The sequence below is a fragment of the Anomalospiza imberbis genome, chromosome 8 (genome assembly GCF_031753505.1).
Source record: "Anomalospiza imberbis isolate Cuckoo-Finch-1a 21T00152 chromosome 8, ASM3175350v1, whole genome shotgun sequence".
Lineage (NCBI taxonomy): Eukaryota > Metazoa > Chordata > Aves > Passeriformes > Viduidae > Anomalospiza > Anomalospiza imberbis.
In genome coordinates, this window is record NC_089688.1 from 21743444 (window position 1) to 21762420 (window position 18977).

The window sequence follows — 18977 nt, forward strand, 5'->3', positions numbered from 1 at the left end:
CATTCCTGCTCCCTGGTCCCGCTGTCAGGGTTCGGGAAGTTACAGACCCCCCGTGGTGCTGCCCAAGCATCCCAAGCTGCTCCATGGTGGCACTTTCTTTCCTTCCCTGGCTCCAGCAGCTCATCCTTCACCTGACTTCTCCTGCAGTTTATTTGTTTTCCTCTTGATTTTTGTGTTTGTGTTCAGTGCAGGCAGTGGGTCTCAAGCATGGGAACCCTCCCTGGGCTCTGCTTTCATGTAGGCATCCTCCATGCCCAGCGCATGCCTTGGGCAGGTTGGCTTATGGCAAGAAGCAAACGCTGCCATGCTTTGTGATGCCAATCGGGGAGACTGTCTCCTGCAATAGGGGGCTGCACAGAGATCCCCAGCTCTACAGACTCCGGGTCCCAGGGTTGATGGTCCTGCTTTTCCCACAGTAATCACATCCTGTAATGCAGAAAGGCACTGCAAAGCTGACTTCGAGGTGCAAATCTCTGCAGCTTCTGGCTTGATGTATTTTAAAGCAGGATAATCCTAGCAAGAGCATGCTGGAGAGCATGGCTGAGGAGAGTGGGGAAGGTGTAACCAGCAGGCTGGGAGCAGAGGCCCTGCCACGAGTGTGTCCAGCAGTGGGACACATGTTGTCCTGGTGCTCAGCAGAGCCTGGGCAGGACCGAGGCCATGTGTGGGTGTGGGTATCCCTTATTTCCACCAACAGAATGAGCAAGGAGGGGAAGCATCTTCTTTCTGGCTGCATTGCCTGTCCCTATGCTCACCCAGGGCTTTTGAATGAGAGAGTGATGCCACAAAGCAGCTTGTCCTGTGCAAGCTTCTCTTGGCAGGTGAAACCTGAGTGTGGCTTATTCTCCAGGTAGAAGGTGTGAAATGGCTGTGCATGAACCGGTTGTGATGCACGGATAATGGCAGGAGCCGTTATCATGTAAGTGTCACTTACACTTGTAGGTGTCTTGCAGCTGGGTATTTGCAGGGATCCTGCTGTTCTGGGGACTTCTGTTTGTTTCTGGTTACCCTTGCCTTCTCTAAACAAGTCTGTGCATTTGGGATGACCCTACCGGGTGTTAGCTACATTTGGAGAATGGGGTGACATGCATCCCAGGGGAGGCATAGGGAACAGGGAGGAGCCAGAGAGAGAGCCCCTTCCTCTTGTTGCCTTATGGTGCATGAAAGATGCCAGCTTACACAGCCACAGCCAGACTTCTGTGTGCCCAGCACTGCTGGTCATTGAGGATGAGGGTCCTCTCTGGAGTCAGGGGCCATTCCTGGTGAGGGGCCACAGAATTGCACCAGCCCCTACTATCCTTTGGGCCCTGCCTGCCGTTTTTGGGGAGGTACTGGGGAGGCCCAGTGTTTGGCTACCTCTTGAGTGCTTCCCTGCTAATTTTTTCCTCTTCTCTCTGCAGGGAGCTCAATGGCAACAACATAACACGAATCAACAAGAATGACTTTGCCGGACTGAAGCAGCTCCGTGTCCTGTGAGTTCCTGATGAGGGGCCAGATGCCCCCACCTTGATGGATATTGTGCTTGGTTTGTGGCCCCCCTAGGACTGCTGGAGTTAGCCTCTTTCTGTGGGCTTCAGCCAGCAGGGCTGGAGGGTATTGTGTTGGGCTGAGCGTGGTGGATTTCCAGCTCGGAGAGAGTGGGAAGAGTCTGGGTTGTGTTGAAGGGATAATGGGACTGAGGTGCCCTGGGTCAAAAGAAGTAATGGGGGCACTGGGGACCACTTTTGCAGAAAGCTGACCCCTTCTCTCTGCAGGCAGCTGATGGAAAACCAGATCAGCATGGTGGAGCGTGGGGCATTTGATGACATGAAGGAGCTTGAGCGGCTGTGAGTATCTGGTTGTGGAGGGAGGTTGGTGAGGGGCTGCTGGATTTAGTTGCAGAGAGCATCCTTTCCTTTTGTCCCTAAACCCTAATGTATCAGTGCTGCCTGACTTCAAACAGCTTCTCTTCTGCGTGGCAGTGGTATTTTAGAGTTTGGGAAGCACACCTATTTCTGTTTCTATAGATCTTAGAGTCCTTTCTGATGCTTTTGAAGTGAGGAGCAGGTTAAACACAAATGACTTTTGCTGCATCAGCTGTGTCCTGTGTGTTAGCAAGGGAGCTGTAAGTTCTGGTCCAGCACTCAGTAAAATAGCTCAGCAGTTTAAAAATCCCAAGCTGCTCGAGCAAATATGAGGAGCTGAGCGAACAGCAGGTTAAGAGCGCAGTTAAGCAGCAGTCAGCAGTTAACAGCTTGGAGTCCTCTCTGCGTGTAATTACAACATTGTGAATAGGTCTATTAGTGCCCCGTTGGCTGTCCCCGCCTGGGATTGTGGTGAGCAGGATGGGGGTGTCCTTGCCAGGTGGGATGCTCTGCTCTATTGGCCTCTCTGAGCGGGCCAAAGTACCCAGCTCTGCGTGATGCATCCAGCTGGGCTGCAGATGGGGTCATTGCTTTGTACTCCAAACCCTGACCCTTTTCTTGTTTCCCTGCAGACGGCTGAACCGCAACCAGCTGCACACCCTGCCCGAACTTCTCTTCCAGAACAACCAGGCGCTGTCGCGGCTGTAAGTACTTCTGTGTCCACAGGCTCCCTTGCCCAGCAGTGCTGTGGGCTCACCTGGGGGACTGCCATGGAGTTTGGAGGGGCGCTGATGCCTCAGGAGGGTGCTGCTCCTGGGGGAGGTGTGCTGGTGGTTATGGGTGTGTTGTCCCAGTGAGGGCTCGGCACATGGCAGGGGAATGTCACCCCTGTTTCTCTGTGAGCCGAGCATGCAGCAAGGTGGGAAATGGGCTGTGACTTGCAGGAAACCTGAGACTGGCAGTGTTAAGGATGTCCCTGTAACACATGGGGATATGGGATGATGCGCTGGCAGTCTGGGCTGGGTCTGGCATTGCAGAGTTGAGCTGTGCCTGCACAGTGTCAGGTGGAGAGGCGCTGAGAGCTCCTCAGCCTCCTCCCTGGGTGTGGATCACGGGCTTTGGAGCAGGGTTCCCTTACACACTAGCCCAGGTTCTCATGAAAGGAGGGTGAAAGAGGGTGTCCCTAAGGGGGTCACATTCTGCCCAGAGACCTCCATGGGGAACAGAGAGCCCCACAACCCTGCTCAGGAGCTGCCTTTCTGTAGGTGTCTGGAGAAGGAGGGGGAAGCCCTGTCCGGGGCAGATCCAGCCCCTCATGCCTGCTGCCCCCTCCTCGCATTGCTCTACCTGTCCCCATCCCTGCCTGTCCCTCTGCACCTGCAGAAACAACTCCAGGGACTGTCTCCTGCTGTGCAAGCCCCAGCTCCACAGATCTCTCTGCTCCTCCTCCCTCTGTGAAGCAGCGGGCTGCTTGGGGAGGGCTGCTCGGGTTTTGATAAATATTCTCTGTTCCATATTGTGTTTCCCTTGCCTGGGGCTGTTTTGCTCAGGCAATGGTGCTTTCAGCAGTGCCAGCATTGTTCAAACAAAGTGTTTACAGGCTCTCAGCTATGTCAGGCACCACATACATTGGGAAGGGTGCTGTGAGGAGCAGAGGGTGCATGCCAGACTGGGGCTGGGTGCTCTCCATCACTCAGAGAAGCAGCTTATACCCTGTGGATTAGGATGGTAGTTGCCAGGACACAAGCTTTCTGCTTGCAGCATCTTGTATCTCCACTGATCAGCTGTGACATGAGGATGCCAGGTCCCCGCTGAGGCAAGGCAGGAATGGATGAAATAACTAAATGTGCTGAGACATTCCCAAGACAGGCATGGCCTTGCTGGGGCCAGGCAGCCCTGCCTGTGCAGTCAGGCTGTGGCTGAGCTGTTTTCTTCCAACAGCCAGGGAGTCAGTCCCAGAGTCCAGCCCAAGGCGTGTAATGAAGGGTTAAAACGCTGTGTGGGTTGCCAGTATGGGATATGTGAAGTGGTGGACAGGTGCCAAAGATGGGCCTAGGTAATGGCAGCTGATAGCACAGGCGTTCAGTTAATTACCAAATGGCATTTGTTGAGCTCAGCTGTGCCATAGCATGGCGCCAGCAAGGGCCCATCCTCCTCCAGCCACCCATTGCATAACAGAAACACGGGCAAGAGAATAATTTTACAAATATTGATGTTTCCTTTTTCATCTTCTCTAGATTTTAACACCAGGCTCTTTCAACAAGCAGAACCTAACAATTCATTGTGGAGATGCAGAAGAGCAGCATGTGTGTCTCCTACACATACAGTGTGCCCCTACACAGCTGCCAGGCTCGTGTGGAGCCGGGACGCAGGGTGTGCACAGGGCTGTACATACCACCGAGGGTTTAAGAGGGCTGTGCAAGATGCTCCTTGCAGCCGCCTCATGTTCAGGTGCATTTCAGCCTCATCCTGTTGTTTTACTGCTTATTGCAATGTGAGGGTTATTTCAAACCTTTTCCCTCCCACTCTTTCTTGAAGTTGTTTTCTGACCATTTCTGCCATGGCAAACTGCCTGGATTCCAGCAGCTGGAGCTTTTTTTGTTCAATCTAGGGCTGTGTGCATGGGCTCAGATTTTGGAGTTCCTCGACTCTAGCTTTTGGGGAGCTTTGATGTGTGCTTGGAGCACAGGGTCCCTGTGAAGAGCGATGGGACAGGGACAGGGGACACACTGAGGCACCCTCCAGCCTCCTCTGCAGTAGGTCCCCCCACACACATTAATGAAGGTAGGGGTGCAGCGCTGGGGTCTGCCCAGAGAGCACATCAGGAGCCAGTGTCCTAGCAGATCCTCGAGTTCTGCATTTGTGCAACACAGCCCTGTGTGCCAGAGGACCTGCTGCTCCCTCTCCTTGAGGCTGCCTGTTGCTGAGGTGCTCAGGGCTGTTTCGGGGGGATGGCAGGGCAAGGGGTGCTCAGGGTGGCTTGTCTAGACACACATGCTGACTGAGCAGGAGGTGGGATCTGGACCAGTGCTAGTCCAGCCAGTGCAGGAGGTCATAAGGACGCACTTAAATTGCTGCGAACTCGGGTCAGGCTACAGGGATATGAGTCAGTGGGGAACAGGTTTAAGCTAAATTGAAATCAGCTCTCCTTGAACGAAATTGGAGCCTCCCCACCGGGCTTTGCACTTGTTTAACTGCTGAAATGGATCTGGGGTGGCCTCACTCCTCAAGACCCCCTCCCTGCCCAGAAACAGGCCAGGACCTGTGCTGGTCTAGGAAAAGAAGGCTCTTACCAGCACCATTTTCTTGCAAACCCTGATCTCCAGATCACTTCCAGCAAAGAGGCTTCCCCTTGACCTGCCCACTGCAGCCACCCATGGCATGCTTCTTGAGTTCTGGAGTCCTTGCTAGGTCCTCATGTCCTCAACCATTGTACTGGGAGGTGTTGAATTAGCAAAAACTGACTGAATGTGTCAGGCTGAGATCTGTTTGGTTAGGAAATGAGGCTGTCTGGTGGCAGCTGAAGCAGGAAGGAAGGGGTGGATTGCAGGAGCTGCTGGGGGTGGCTTAGATGGGCCCTTGGGTGCTGGCCTGGATGCTCCAGCCTTTTCTAGACATAGTCTTGATGGATCTTTTTCAGCACATCAGTAACACAGAAGATGAAGGCAAGTCTGTTGAATTAGGGGTATGTGATACCCATAGAGCAGTTTCCCTTTCCTGCTGAACCTGATGAAAATTTTTCAGGAGCACAAGAGGAGTCCTTCAGGTTCAGGTTAGGATGGAGAGCTCTTTATCCACCTCCTGAGTGTCAGAGCCCAATCCACGTTGTGGTCTCCCAGCCCGGCTCGAGCTACAATTAGTTACATGGAACTTGGCTGTACAGAGCATTTGTGCATCGGGATAATGGAAAGGGTTGGAGTTAAACCTGATCCGTCGGGGCTTAAATAAACTGGGGAATGGCAGGAAAGGGCCAACGGGAAGCAAACCTCAAATGAGGGCATGGGGGAGGTGAGACGCCTGGAGAGGAATGTTTTCCCCTTGGAATTTGGAAATATTGAGCTGACGCCTGCCCAGAGCCCATTTCAGTCTGAGATAGTGGGGGTGGTCCTTGGCAGTGGGGCCAGGAGGCAGGGGGACTCCCTGCATGGCCTCCTTTATTTATGTCCCCCACAAGGAGCGGATAACTCATTAAGCAGTCCTGGTGGCTGGAAATGGTGCTGATCTGAGGTTTCGCTGGAGAGCGCCTGACCTCAGTGACCCATTCTCAAACTGGGTTTAATTAAACTGTCAGCACTGGACGGAAGAACAAAGCTTTGTGGGCTCAGGGGGGAAAGCCAGGGTCCCCCAGCAGCTCACTGGGGAAGAGCACATCTCCTGCGAAGCGGAGGGCTGATAAAAAGATGGATCTTTCCTTCTAGTGAGGATTACCCAGGCAAGGAGGTGACCTCTTCTATTGCAGTGGCCGGTGTTGGTCCCCAGTGTGCTGCAGCTGTACACATCTCGGCTCAGCAATGGTGCTCCAGTACAGCCCTGATGCACACCAGGTGCCAAGGGGATGCTGGTAAATCTTCTTTCACCATCTCTCCCAAGCTGGCAGGAGTTGGGTTTTTTTTTCCCCAACAGAAAAAGCAAGCAGAGTTTCTCTCTGCTTCCTTGTGGGAGGGAGGATGAGATAGGAGTTTTGTAGCGCTCTCTCCCTTCTCTGCTCAGCTCCCCTTAAAACCTCCTCGTGAAGCTGTTTCTAAGTCCCTTTGGGGGTTCTGGATGGGGGATGTGAGGAGGAAAGAGGGGTCTGGAGTGGCTGTAGCAGCAGGGTGAGGACAGAAATGCTGCTGGGCATATCATCAGGGAAGCAAAGACATGGGCTGTTGAAATGTGCTAAAGGCAGCTAGGATGGCTATAAATAAATACTTTTCTCCAAGGGAAGCCGAGCTGATGCGAGGGAGGAGAGGAGCAGTGGGTGCTTGGCTGTCAGGAGCTCTGGGGAGTAGCTCCTGCAGGGGAGTCACACTCCCAGATGGATGCATCCCCTTGGAAGTGGCTGCCCAGTGGTTTCCCTCAACAAAAGCTGCAGTAGCTGCTCCTTGCTCAGGCAGAGTGGGAGCTGAGAGAGAGTGAGCAGAGAGTAGGGGGGAAAAAGTCTTGTCTCCAGAAGGAAGGAGATTTAGGACATGGGCCACAGACTGTCAGTTTCTGTCGGACCCATGCCAGCAAAAATGGTGCAGGAGATGGTGCCACATCTTAGCTGGCAGCCAAGCCCAGGGGGAAGGGCTGCCGTGCTGCTCTCAGTCTGTAAGGGCAGGGGCTCCCTAGAAACAGCATTAACATCTCAATCAGGGCTGGTGACTTTCTGAGCCGGGGACACGTGAAATGTTGTAGGAGCTGGGGGGATTGTCACGCTCCCGTGAGACTCTTCTCCTGCGGCCAGAGCCTGCAAAGAAATAGTGATGCTCTATGTCTGGGAGCTGACAGAGGGGCCAGGGGGCTGGTCCAGACCCACTGTGTACCCAGGAGTATTTAAAAGGAGTTTTGAGCTGAGTGGCAGAAAGCACCACAGCTGGGTGTGCTGTCTGGTTCGGAGAGATGATATTATGGCAAGCCCTGGGGCACCACCCCTGCATTTGGCTAAACCCAGCCCTAATTGCCTTTAGAAAAGCAGGCAGAGAAAAATGGAGGGCTGCTAAATAACTTGAGAAAATGCAAATGACATCCTTCAAGAAGGAGAGGCTCACAACCACGCCAGAGGAAGCTGTGAGCTGAGTAGTAGCAAAACAGGGTGACAAGTGAAAAAGGAGCTGTCAGAGAAAGGAATAACAAAACAGGCCCCGCTCGGATGGGGCTGGCTGCGCGTGGGAGGTGTTGCTTGCGAGACTGTACTAGTGACCGTTCCTCTTGGGGCTGCACCAGGAAAGCCCCCAGATAGGGAAGGCAGAGATGGAGAAAAAAAATGCGTGCTTGGTGATGGCTGGATAAAGGAGCGGTCCCGTGCCCCCACAGCCGGTAGTCATGCTGGTGCCAGGTGGGAGGTGTGGGTGCCAGGTGGGGACGCTCTCTGGGGAAGGCATGTGCCACAGCTTTGCTCCCTCCCAGTAGGAGAGACTTGCCTGAGCCCCATTTTCAATTTAGTGGGGGATAATTGCTGCCTGCCTGCTGGTTGGCTCCCTGGAAATGCTGTCACTGTGGTGGGCTGGCTCTGGCTGTGCCCTGGCTCTCCTGTGCCAGACACCCATCCCCAAGTCCCACAGTCACTCCTGTTGGGGCTTTGGTTGAGGTTCAGTCCCTCCATCAAGGTTTTCTGCTGTTTCTGGAGCTCGGCAAGTGCCCAGAAGCCTGCAGCTGCTGTGTGGGAAGGGGCCTGTGGGCACAGCCTTGTGTTTTCATCTTCCCATGCTGGAGCAGGGCTGCTTTGGCTCCCTGGGCACGTGCCCCTTTGCTCTTTGTGCAGATGTGTATGTGCTGATGTTCAGTGCAGAGGTCTGCAGTCCAAGAGCAAAGTGCCAAGGTCAGAGCAGACAGCAGCTATCCTGAAGCAAACCTCCCTGCTTCCCCTTCCCCAGCATCCCTCATTTTGTCCCAGCTCCCCCTCTAGCAGCATTCCCCTCCCCTTGCCGGGTGAGGGCCAAGTGTCCCCGCTGTCACCATGCCCACGTTTTGGACTCCGGGTGCTGTACCCCATCGCGCTCCCCAACAAAGCTCCTTCTGTTGGGGACAGAGCAGGGCTGGGGGGGCCAGGCTGGGATGTGTCCCCCCGAATACCAATGAGGAGGGGCAGCGTGTTTACCCCTGTAGCTGGGGGGAGGGGGGAGCTGTGCGGTCTGTGTGCTGCAAGACACCCCCCCACACCAGCTGGGGGGAAGGGGAAGGGAGGCCTCTCTGCAGCCCCCGGGAACAAAGAGTCAGTGTGGCTCATGACAGCTCTAAGGAAACGCAGGGAAACAAATGTGCCACTAATAGGTGGGGAGGTTACCTAGGGAAGGATGCTGCCAGGCGGGCGGGCGGCCAGCCCCCTCCCCGGCGGGCTGCCAGGCGCTGAGGGACTGCTCCTGGCACCCCAGCCTTGGCGGGGCTCAGGGGGCTACAGAAGGGCCAAGCTGAGGCAGGCTGATACGTCCTTGTGCTTCTGGCCCATGGGGACAGCATCCTTACGGATACCTCTGGGGCTTTGTGCTGGGTAACCCTGCTGGAACGGAGCACCCTTGTGCAGGGAGCTGCTCACTGCCTGCTGCTCTTCTTTCTCCTCCATTAATATGCCACAGATTCAACTTCTTTTGAGGGGAGGGCTGTAAGGCTCACTGGGGGATCCTAAGTGCAGACAACCTCAAAGCCTCACAAATTAAACACATTCTTATGATCTCTTTATATTTGAGCACTTCCATAAGCATTTTGGGACTAGACCCACAGTCTCCAGAGGCACAGGAGGGCTGGGGTGAGGGTAGCAACCATGCCCCAACCTGCAGACGAGCAGCCTCCCTCTTTGCTTCCCACCAGCCCGGGCCCCGTCCCACCAGGGTGGTGCTGCAGCCCCTGCACAGGGACGGCCCGGCTCTGTTCTGTGCCATTATCCTGCCAGCGAGCCGGGGCTGCCAGGAGTGGGCATTGCCAGACGGCTGCCTGGAGATAATCTGCGCCATTCCCTCCATGCACCCCGTTGTGCTCCTGACTCACGGCCGGCTCCAGTTTTCTGGCTGTTGAGACACTTCCAAGGTTTCCCTGGCAATGCACGGCGTCAAGCCCCACTCCGGGGCTCTCTCCTTGAGCCACTGGTTCTGCTGGGCTCACCCTCTGTCTTGCTTTGGGTGCAGGCTTGGATTTGGGTTTTGTAATGTTATTAAAGCAAAAGGGGCTGAGTCTGTGGTGAGGTGCAGCTTGCAGCCCCCTGCCCCTTTCAGCAAAGTCCTCTCCTCCACATGGCATCATGCAGAGCATCCCTGTCCAGCTTCCCAGTGGTGCACTGGCAAATGGGAATTTGCAAACCATGGGAAAAAGCAATGAAAAATCAAGTCTTCCTAAAGCTGGGCAGCAGTGCTAATTACACAGCTATTAAAACACAGGAATTATTTATTCCCTGCCTGGCTCACAGCTCATTGTCTGCATTGTCCCACATTCAGCCTTTGGCCACCTTTGGTCCCATGAAAGAGTTAAAAGAGCACTTGGAGGAGCTGATGCCTTTGTCCATCCATTTTGAGCACAGCATAAAGGCATTTCCTTCCTCCTGTTTTCACAGCTCAAATAGTAGAAGAGTTCAAAGTGATATTAAAGAATCGTGAGCAGAATTAGCCTCTGGTAATTTGAGTTCCAGAATGTGGAAGAAAAAAGTCTTATGCAGTGATTAGAGGCTAAGTCATAACTTGGTACCACTGCACATGCATCCCACAGACGTGTGAATGTGCAGAGCCAGGTAATTAACCTGCGTTTGCTGGCTGATCTTCCCTCGGGTGGGTGCTGGAACCCCTCATCTCTTGCTGGGACTGCAATGAAAACAAGCTGTCAGCAGTTTCCAGCACTGCTTCCAACAGGGTGCCTGTGCCATGCTCTTTCTCTTCTGCTCCCAAGGGACCTGTGGTGCTCTTGGCATTGTTGCTGGACCACACAGCCTGCAACCCTGACACCAGCAGTTGGGCTTGGTGGGCTCCAACTTCTTGCCCAAGTGGGCTGCCTGGAGCACTGGGTTGCTTTATCCAGTGCTGTAGGCGGGTAAAGTTCCCCATGCTGAAGTGCTGTAAGGGCCAAACAGATGAGTGTAAATGGGAAAGATGCCCCTTTGCACACCTGGGGGCTTTCCCGGTGCAGGAGGACTCCTAGGCATTGCCAAGGGGAAGCTGTGCCCTGCCTGCAGGGATGGGCTGAGGGTGTCCTGGTCTGGTGAGCCCATTTCCCTGTGTGCTGATTGACATCCATGTGCAAGGGAACCCTGCTGGCAGTGTGTTGGGGATGGGTTTGGGGAGGTGGGGATTCACTTTCCAGATTGTCATCTGTGTTAAATTAATTATCATCTCAGGCTTATCCTCACTTAACCAGCGAGACACAGACTTCTGTGGCTGGCACTCCCACTGCCCTGCCAGAGCTAAGCAGAGTATGGATTAGGAGGTCTTACCAGCTGCCTTCCATGGCCCTTCCCTGGTTGTTGCACCCCCCTTTGCCTACAGAGGCTTTCGTCCTCATTTGTATCTGTATTTCCCTTCAGGATAGGAAAAGCTGGATTAATTTTTACTGCTCCCAAGGGAGCTCTTAGTAACTGAAGACATCCCGCTGTCTTTTTTTCTCTAAACTGGGAGGCAGGAAATGGCAGGGATGGTTTAGAATGGTTTCCTCACCTCTCCTTCTCCCTGTCTGGTCCTCACTGCCCCTCCAGTGAGGGATGGCATTTGAAGCAGAGCTGCTTGAAGAGAAACAAAGTGGCACAGACTTTCTGCAGGCCCTGGGGCTGGAGGAGAGATGTTTCCCTGGGAGGTGCAGCCAGAAAGAGCTTGACCATCCACTTGAGTGTTTGGGAAATGGTAATTTTGGGATTCTAAGGGGAAAGGAGGGAGAGGCGTTAGCTATGTTGCATGGACAGAGCACTAAATGTGGAAAGCACAGGAATAGCTCTCAAAAAGTGTCTCCCATCCCAGATCTGGGAAGTTCTCCACCCCCAGACCCCTCCCGTGGCAGAACTGGGAAAGGGACCTGGGAATTCTGACCCTGTGTCTCCTCACACCTTTCCATCCCTGGTATGACACTCAAAGGGACTTTTGTCCACCTAGGAGCCCCATAGATGAGTGGGTGCTTTATCCCCTCCACTTCACCCCACCTGGGATGCTTTTTCCCAGGCTGGTCACTATATGACAGAGATTTGCAGTGGCAGCGGGGGCCTGGAGATGAGGGTTGAAACTGACCTCACTATGGCACCTTTTTGGGATATTTGCCTGTGGTCTGGTGATTCTTCTTGCCATGGACCAGCACATATCCAGCAAAACATGCAGCAGTGATCTGGTCCGAGGCAAGAATAGTGGAAATGCAAAATGGGTGTGGGATGGGGAGTAGGTATTCAACCCCAGTGATACTCCATGGCAGCTCCTCTCTATTCCACAGCCATGCTGTTACTGCCCGGCAATTAACGCTGGTGCTATTAATTACCAATCATAGGATAAAGTCGGGGCCACATAGCAGGAGTGGGGATCTGTGCTCGTGGGGTAAACAGGAGCAAGGAAGTGAGGAGCAAGCGAGGGGGCTGGCTGCATTCCCAGGACTCGGCGGTGTTTCCAGCTCTCGCTGTCTGACTGGAGGCATTTCCACCTCCCGGTGTTGTCTCCTGCTCCAGCTCACTTGTTCTCCTCCCCACGGGCTCAGCATGTTGCTCATTCCTGCATCCTACGATTTCACAGCATCCCCGCAGCCGGGTGCTAATGAGATTAGACCCAAGCTTTAAGATGTCTCTCTCTATCCTTTGCCATCCAATTACACAGCTCGCATGGTATCTGATTGCCTGTGAGAGAGGAGGACTGGGGCTGGCTGGGATGGGAGGATGCAGCTGGTCTTTCTGGGTATCAGCCGTACTGAGTGGTTTTCTTTTGGTTTTCTTTCTTTCTCTTTTTTTTTTTTTTTTTCCATTCTCCCCTTGGCTTTGAGCTGCTTCGTTTGGCTTTTTCATCGCTTCTCGATGTGGCGATGTGGCGGCTGGGCAGAATTTGTTTAAATTAACTGCTTGAATGGCAGCATTTGTGTGTGTTGGTGGGGGGGAGCTCAGACAGCACCAGAATGGATGAGGGGGATTAAAGGTGCCTAATGGGTTCCAGATGGGCATCCTGGACTGGGAAACACCCCCGCAACCCCAACCCCAGCCAGGGGCCGCTGGTAAGGAGCTTGGGGCTGGGAGCCGGGATGCTAAAGCAGGCAGCTGCCTGGTTCTCCTGCGGCAGGGCGGCTGCTCCAAGCATGTGCCAGTGGTCCTGGGGTGCCCTGAGGCTCCCCAGGTGCTGTGACTGCCCAGCTGTGTTGGGGGGAGAGCAGGCAGATGCACCACAGGAAGCACCTTCCCTGGCTGGCCCAGAGCATGGGGTGCAGCAGTCTCTACTCCCTGCTGCAAGGCTCTGGCAATGTGGGGCTGGGGACAACCGCTTTGTGTGTGATTCCAGCTTTCAGAGGTGCCTCAGCTCAATCATTAGCTGACATTGCAAATACAGCCCACTGGGGCAGCACCACTGGTGCATCAATTTCTGCTCTGCAGTCTTATTTGCAATGAGGAATGATAATATTTAGTCTTTGTTGCCCTCCCCCTGGGCTCTAGAGTAGCTTGGGTCGGGCGCTCGCTCAGTTTGACATCCCCACCACTGCAGATGTCAGCGTATTTTTTCATATTTACAGATGGAAAACTGAGCCACAGAGACAGGAACTAAATTGTGTGTGTGGCCCTGCCAGCTGCATTTCCCAGATCTGTAGGGGTTAGAGACATGGTGACAGCCCTGCCTGTCTTTCCAAGGGCTGTGCCTCCCACCAATGGCCAGATTTCTCCTCCAGACCTGCTACATGGTGCCAGGGCTGTGTGTTTGCAGCCTGTCTGGTGGCAGAGCCTTGATTGGAAGCATGTCAGTCCCAAATAAGATGAAGAGTGTGGAAGTGAAGGGCTTCTGGGGTTTGGTGTCACTGGCAGGGACCTCAAGGTCGTTGCTTTTGAGTTTTATTAATGGCTGAGAGCAGGAGGAGGATATAAGCTGTGAGACAGTCATCTGCTGGGAATATCACCTGTGCTGTAGGTCAGCACATCATTTTGTGGGAGATTTTAACTTTTTAGGGGGGAGCAGGGCTACAGTAGCGGGCAGGTTTAATGGAAGTGAGCGTCACACGGAACCTTTAGCTATTGAAAGCTGGCAAAGCCCTGGTCCTGGTGGGAATGAGCCCACTCACCCTGAAATTGTTTTTTTGTGAAGGCAGTGGTTTGCTCTGGTGTGTCCAGCTGCATCCAAGCAGATGGCTGAGCCAGGGAATGAAACAAGGTTCAGGAGGGAGACCCACAGCCACACTCCCCATCCAGGAGGGAGGTGGCAGAGGAGGGCCCTGGCTGGGTGTCACAGGGACACATAGGGTAGTTGGGAAGTGCTGGCTGACCTCCATCACCTGCTGACCCTCGGCCAACGCTCTGTTGACCAGCTCTCCCAGCTCATCCTTGGCCCCACATTCCCCCACCCGGCTCTTGCTTCCTTCCACAAATATTGAGAAAACAAACAGCACAGCCAAAAAGGGACATCCCTGCATCCTTCCACACACAGCTGCCTCCCCAGGGAGCCACACAGGTGGTGACCCTGCATTCCTCAGTCTGAGGGTTAACTGAGAGAAAGCAAATATTGGCTTCTCCTGGGGCTGCTCCAGCCTGTGCCTGCTCCAGCCTGTGCCTGGGGCTAGAGCTGCCTCTTGCCTAGGGAAAGGGACATTCGTGCAGGCAGGTCCCCACCTCTGGCTGGGGTAGTTACACAAACATGGCTCTTCACCCAGGTAGCTTGAATTCCTCATTGTGGCCTTGAGCCTGCTCCTATCCCCCATCCTCCTTGACTCTCTTCATCCTGGTCTTGTCTCTTAGCAACTCCCCTGCCCAGGACCTGGGCTGTGTGGGCAGGGATGTGACACTTTCTATGTATCCATCAGTCACTTTGTCACCTCCAGAGTGAGTGTGAGGTCGTTAACCCCGGAGCACAGTGAGTGAAGATAGAGCATCCCTGCCATGCCTCCCCACCCCGTGGCAGCCGCTGCTCTGCCTCCAGCTTGACACCGATCCCCGATTCCCGCTACAGTAACGATACGGGTGGCAATCAGGGAGGAATTAAAGGATAATTAATGCCAATCCACATGGAAAATTGCTCTCGTCAAACAAACCTGATATCATTTTTTTGATGAGCTGACAAATTGGGTTGATAACTAGCGACTGTGCTGACATGATATACCGAGACTTCTGCAAGTCATTTTGCTCTTGCCTGGAGGATATTGCTATGAAAACATTAATATTCTGCAAAAGTCTGTGTAGCATTTCTGACAGCATTCTTCACTGGTAGAAATGCCTGGGGGAATTGCAGTGGTCACCTCTCTTGGCAGGGTGCAGTGGGGGTCTGATGGTGGTGAACTAATGTTCACCCTCTCTGCAAAGCTGCAGTGGTCTTGGAATCTTTGGTGGCACTACTGACTTTTGCCAGTCAGCTCCCAATATCCTGGTCTCTTGTTGCCTCCTCTTTCTGCCTTGCACCAGCTGAGGGTGAGCTGAGCGGCGTGGGTGATGCAGTTTGGGAAGAAACCACCTGCACAGTGACAGAACTCAGTCTGGGAGGAAACGTGAGCCAGTAGGTGAAAGGAGCAGGGCTGGTGCTGCTGGCAGGATGCTGGTCTAGCGGCGATGCTCCGCCTGAAGCACCTGCACTGGGAAACATCCTCATGCAAGGTCACCCAGCGGGGGAAAAAAAAAATGTAGGTCACAGCTACAAGACGGGGAGCAGTGTCTGGGGATGTGGTTACACTGAAAAGGACTTAGCAGCCATCGTGTAAGCCTGCTCTGGGATGTGGGCTTCCAGCTTGGGCAGTGATGGATGTGCGGAGTAGCTCTGGGTACTGGGGAGTTGCCAGTTTGGGGGGCAGGAGGGAGGCCTCTGCTGAGCATAGTTTATGCTTCAGGGCCCACAGTTTAGAGAGATGTTGGGAAATTAGAAAGTGCTCAGAGAGGAAGTGCAGGATAATTGGAGGTCTGGAAAATCTGCCTTCCAGTGAAGGCAGTGAATTAAAAAGCTCAGTCTATTTAGTGTATGCAAGAGGAGAGAAATTTATCTCCATCTCTGCATACCTGCATGGGGGAAAGCCTGATTATAGGGATGCCATTAATTAAAAAAAATAAAAAAAGAAAGAAAGGAAGAAAAGAGAAAAAACATAAAATCATTCAATAGCTGGGGGCTGAAACTAGACAAATTCAAACTAGAATTAAATTTGTCTTTTTCACAACAGAGAGCAATTAACCATTGAACACTCTGCTGGGAAGAGGTGAATTGAATGTCCTTTGAAGTTGCAAAGGAGACTGTACTTCTTTTCCCAATGCTGAAAACTGGAAGTGTCACTTGGAGCAGAAATCCGTGGGAAGGCTCTGGGTCTGGGCTGAGTGCTCAGAGGTGTCCCAGTGATAAAGTGTCCCCTTCTGGGTGATGGATGACACCCCATCTGCTCTTCCTCTCTGGGTACTGGGGACATAAGTCCAGTGCCCCCAGCACAGGCCAGATCCTTAATTGCTCTCAAAGCCCCCAAGCATCCCCACTCTGCGAGGCTGGCAAAGCAAAGGCGGCTGCACAGGCTCTTCTCTGTCTGGGATGATGTGAGTTGATGTCTGAACAGGCACGTCTGCAGGTAGGGATGGGGCTGCCACAGCCGGGGGGCTGCTGGGGGGGGTTCCAGGCTATCCCTGCTGCTCTCAGCCAGGCTGGGGAGATCCACCGGCACCGGTCTTCCCATGCTCTCCCCAGGGGATGCTCAGCCGTGGCCTTCCCGACCTCTGCACTGCAGTCCTGTCTGAGCATCTTAGGCGGAAATATCTTTTACTAGCACTGTAAAGGGAAAGACAGCTTTGCTTTAATTTTATGAGCTCTAGAATACCTTGCCTGGTTAGGTGCTGGCTGAACTTTCCAGGGGCTTTGGCTTGGAGTTCACAGGGCAAGTGCTGGTGGTGGCTGAAGATAGTCTCTCTTCCCTACGCTCCTCCCTTGTCCATCACAGCTGTTCCTCCTTTGCCCTCACCTCCACAGAGCCAGACAGGACCGGTTCCTTTCCCATTCCCATCCATTTGCAGAGAGATGCCAGCAGTGACTGTGACAGCAAGGCCAAAACAGAGTGAGTGCTCCTGGATTATCCCAGAGTGGGGTTTTCCTGTCAGTGCCCAAAATTGTGCCTGGAACAGTAAGAATATGAAACTGGGCTGTAGATGAGGACATGGCTCTTGGGAAGTTACACTGTGGATGCATATCTGGGGACACTTAGAGTGAGGGAATGCTGTGGGGAGCTGTTGGTGCCCCCATGAGCAGGGCACTTGCAGCCTGCCACCCTCTGATCCCCCAGTTGTAGGACTGTCTTTACATCCTCTGGGAATCTTTGTGCTCCTGTCCTTGCCGCCTGCCACTGCAGGGCCTGGGTTTTGTGCTTTTGCTTCTTTTTCTTCCCTTTATTTTCCAGCCTCTTTCACAAAGACACCTATTCTCCCCTCACCGTGCCCTGGGGATTTACACAGAAAGCTCACCCTCAACATGGCAAAAGAAAGGCCCGGGCGGCCCGGGAGAGGAAGCTCACACAAAATGTGGTGTGTGGCTCTTTGTGTCCCCTTTGTAATTCCTCTGCACAATGAACTGCCCTGGCCACCCACCAGCCCCGGGCTACCCCAGGTGCCTCATCCCTCATGCCTCTCGATGTGGCAGCGGGCAGAGATGGGGATGCTCCTCGACAAGCGGTCGAGAGCGCAGCCTTTGTGCTCAGAAAAGGGGAAATTTGGCGGGCTGGAGATCGCCATGTTCCTGCAGCAGCAAAAAGCACCTTGCATCCCCGCTAACGCCCAGGCAGAGCGCTGGGGGTCCCTCCGGCAGAGCCCTTCCATCAGCCCCGCTCTGACGGCTTTTAACATGCTAATGACCCTCTCAAGGGCAGGAGCAGCTCTGTGTAAAACCCATGTTCAGCCCTCGGTCATGGACATTTGCTCGGAGACACAGTGTTAAATATTTATCCTCCCCGCCTTCCCCCCAGCTCCGCAGGCATTAACAATAGCGATTGCAACCGGCCCCTTCCCCCTCGCCGGGAACATGTGGCTCCCGGACCATGACAGCGAACGTTATCGTTTGTACCTGTGAATTATTGATAAGGTATAAGATAGTTCTTGCGGTGAAAAAATAATGAGAGGGAGAGGCTGCAGCCTGGCAGGGCAGGCGCTGCTTCAAAGCCTCTTCTCCAGGGGCAAAATGGGAGGTGGGACCCTGTTCCTGCTGGGCCCATCCACCAGCTGACCATGCCGGCCCTCAGCAGCGTGTGGCCAGCGCCCGGCTGCCCTTGTGCCTGGTGACTCCTCTCGGCACGGTCTGGCTGGCGCCTGTCCTCTCCCGGCCGCCCGCCCCCTTCCCCGGGGAGGAGGGCATCTGCCCTCCCTGCCGGCCGTGAGCCAGGGCCGGTCGCTCAGGCAGCTGCCTGCGGGTCGTGGGGGTGAGCGGGGCTGTCCCCGCCCGGCGGGGCGGCTGCTCGCCCCGCGCTGCCGCGGCGGGAAGGGCAGGCATTGCCCGGCCCTGCAGACGCTGTGGCTCCAAGGAGCAGGTGGGAGAGCCTTTCAGCTGGCCAGGCTGAGGGGCTGCGGAGGTCTACAGGGGCTGAAGGACAGAGAGTGGTCCTTGGCCTGTGGCTTTATGGCCACCGATATGCTGTCCCTGCGCCCTAATCTGTCCCTGGAAAATCGGGGATGATGCTGCTGAGTCCCCTGGAAAGCAGGTGGCAGTCCTGAAAAGGGGTCAGGTCCCTGGTTTAGGGCTGTCATTTGGTTGGAAGCTGAATGCAGAGTGTCCATCCCCTTAGCTGTGTCCCAGAGAGTCCCTGTGTCTGCCAGCTGGGGCAACTCTACACTCCAGCTCTGCTTTGCAAGCCTCTGGGATGCCGTGAGGGAGGGTGCAGATGGCTCAGGGGGATCTTGTCATGGTGGCGTGGGCAGTCTGATTAAAATGGTTCAAATCCCAGCTTTGATATACTTAGACCCTCAACGCCGCTGCTGTGTTTTGCAGGGAGAGCATGAGCAGGAGAGTCCAGGCATTAGCGTGCAGATCTGGGCCAATCTGGGGCTACACATCTGCGTCCCTGGGCCTGGTGGTGGAGAACCAGGGTCGTCCTCTCTGCCTAACCTCCCCAGAGTGCTCTTTAGGTTGTGTGCATAAGGAAGCATTGCTGGGAGAGGAGCATTGAATGGTCTTTCCACCAGCCTCAGAAGATGGGCTGGACTCCTGGAGGGGCCGTGTCCCCCCTCTGCTGCTCCCCACGGTGCTGCTTTTCCAGGTGTGCTGACACAGGAGCGGGCAGAAAATAGCAAAGGCTCTAAAGTGAGAATTAAGGACTAATTAAGAGAACATGTGTGTGTGTGCAGCGTGTCTGCATGCTGGAGGGAGTGTGGACATG

General features: G+C 54.3%; 1 protein-coding gene and 1 long non-coding RNA gene across 4 annotated transcripts in view; one reads left to right on the plus strand and one right to left on the minus strand.

Annotated features, from left to right (window-relative positions):
• The window catches only part of SLIT1 (slit guidance ligand 1), a 59956-nt gene that overhangs the window by 11137 nt on the left and 29842 nt on the right, over positions 1-18977 (plus strand). For 2 of the 3 annotated variants that reach the window (XM_068197842.1, XM_068197839.1), the window contains exons 2-4: positions 1401-1472; positions 1755-1826; positions 2477-2548. In XM_068197842.1, coding sequence (XP_068053943.1) covers positions 1401-1472; positions 1755-1826; positions 2477-2548 — 216 coding nt within the window. The remainder of the gene's footprint in view (positions 1-1400; positions 1473-1754; positions 1827-2476; positions 2549-18977) is intronic. The other variant, XM_068197840.1, reaches the window with a different exon arrangement.
• Positions 9167-17895, minus strand: LOC137478189 (uncharacterized). Its single transcript, XR_011001444.1, has 2 exons — positions 17672-17895; positions 9167-11355 (listed from the first exon to the last, which is right to left on the minus strand). It is a non-coding gene; the product is annotated as an uncharacterized lncRNA (long non-coding RNA).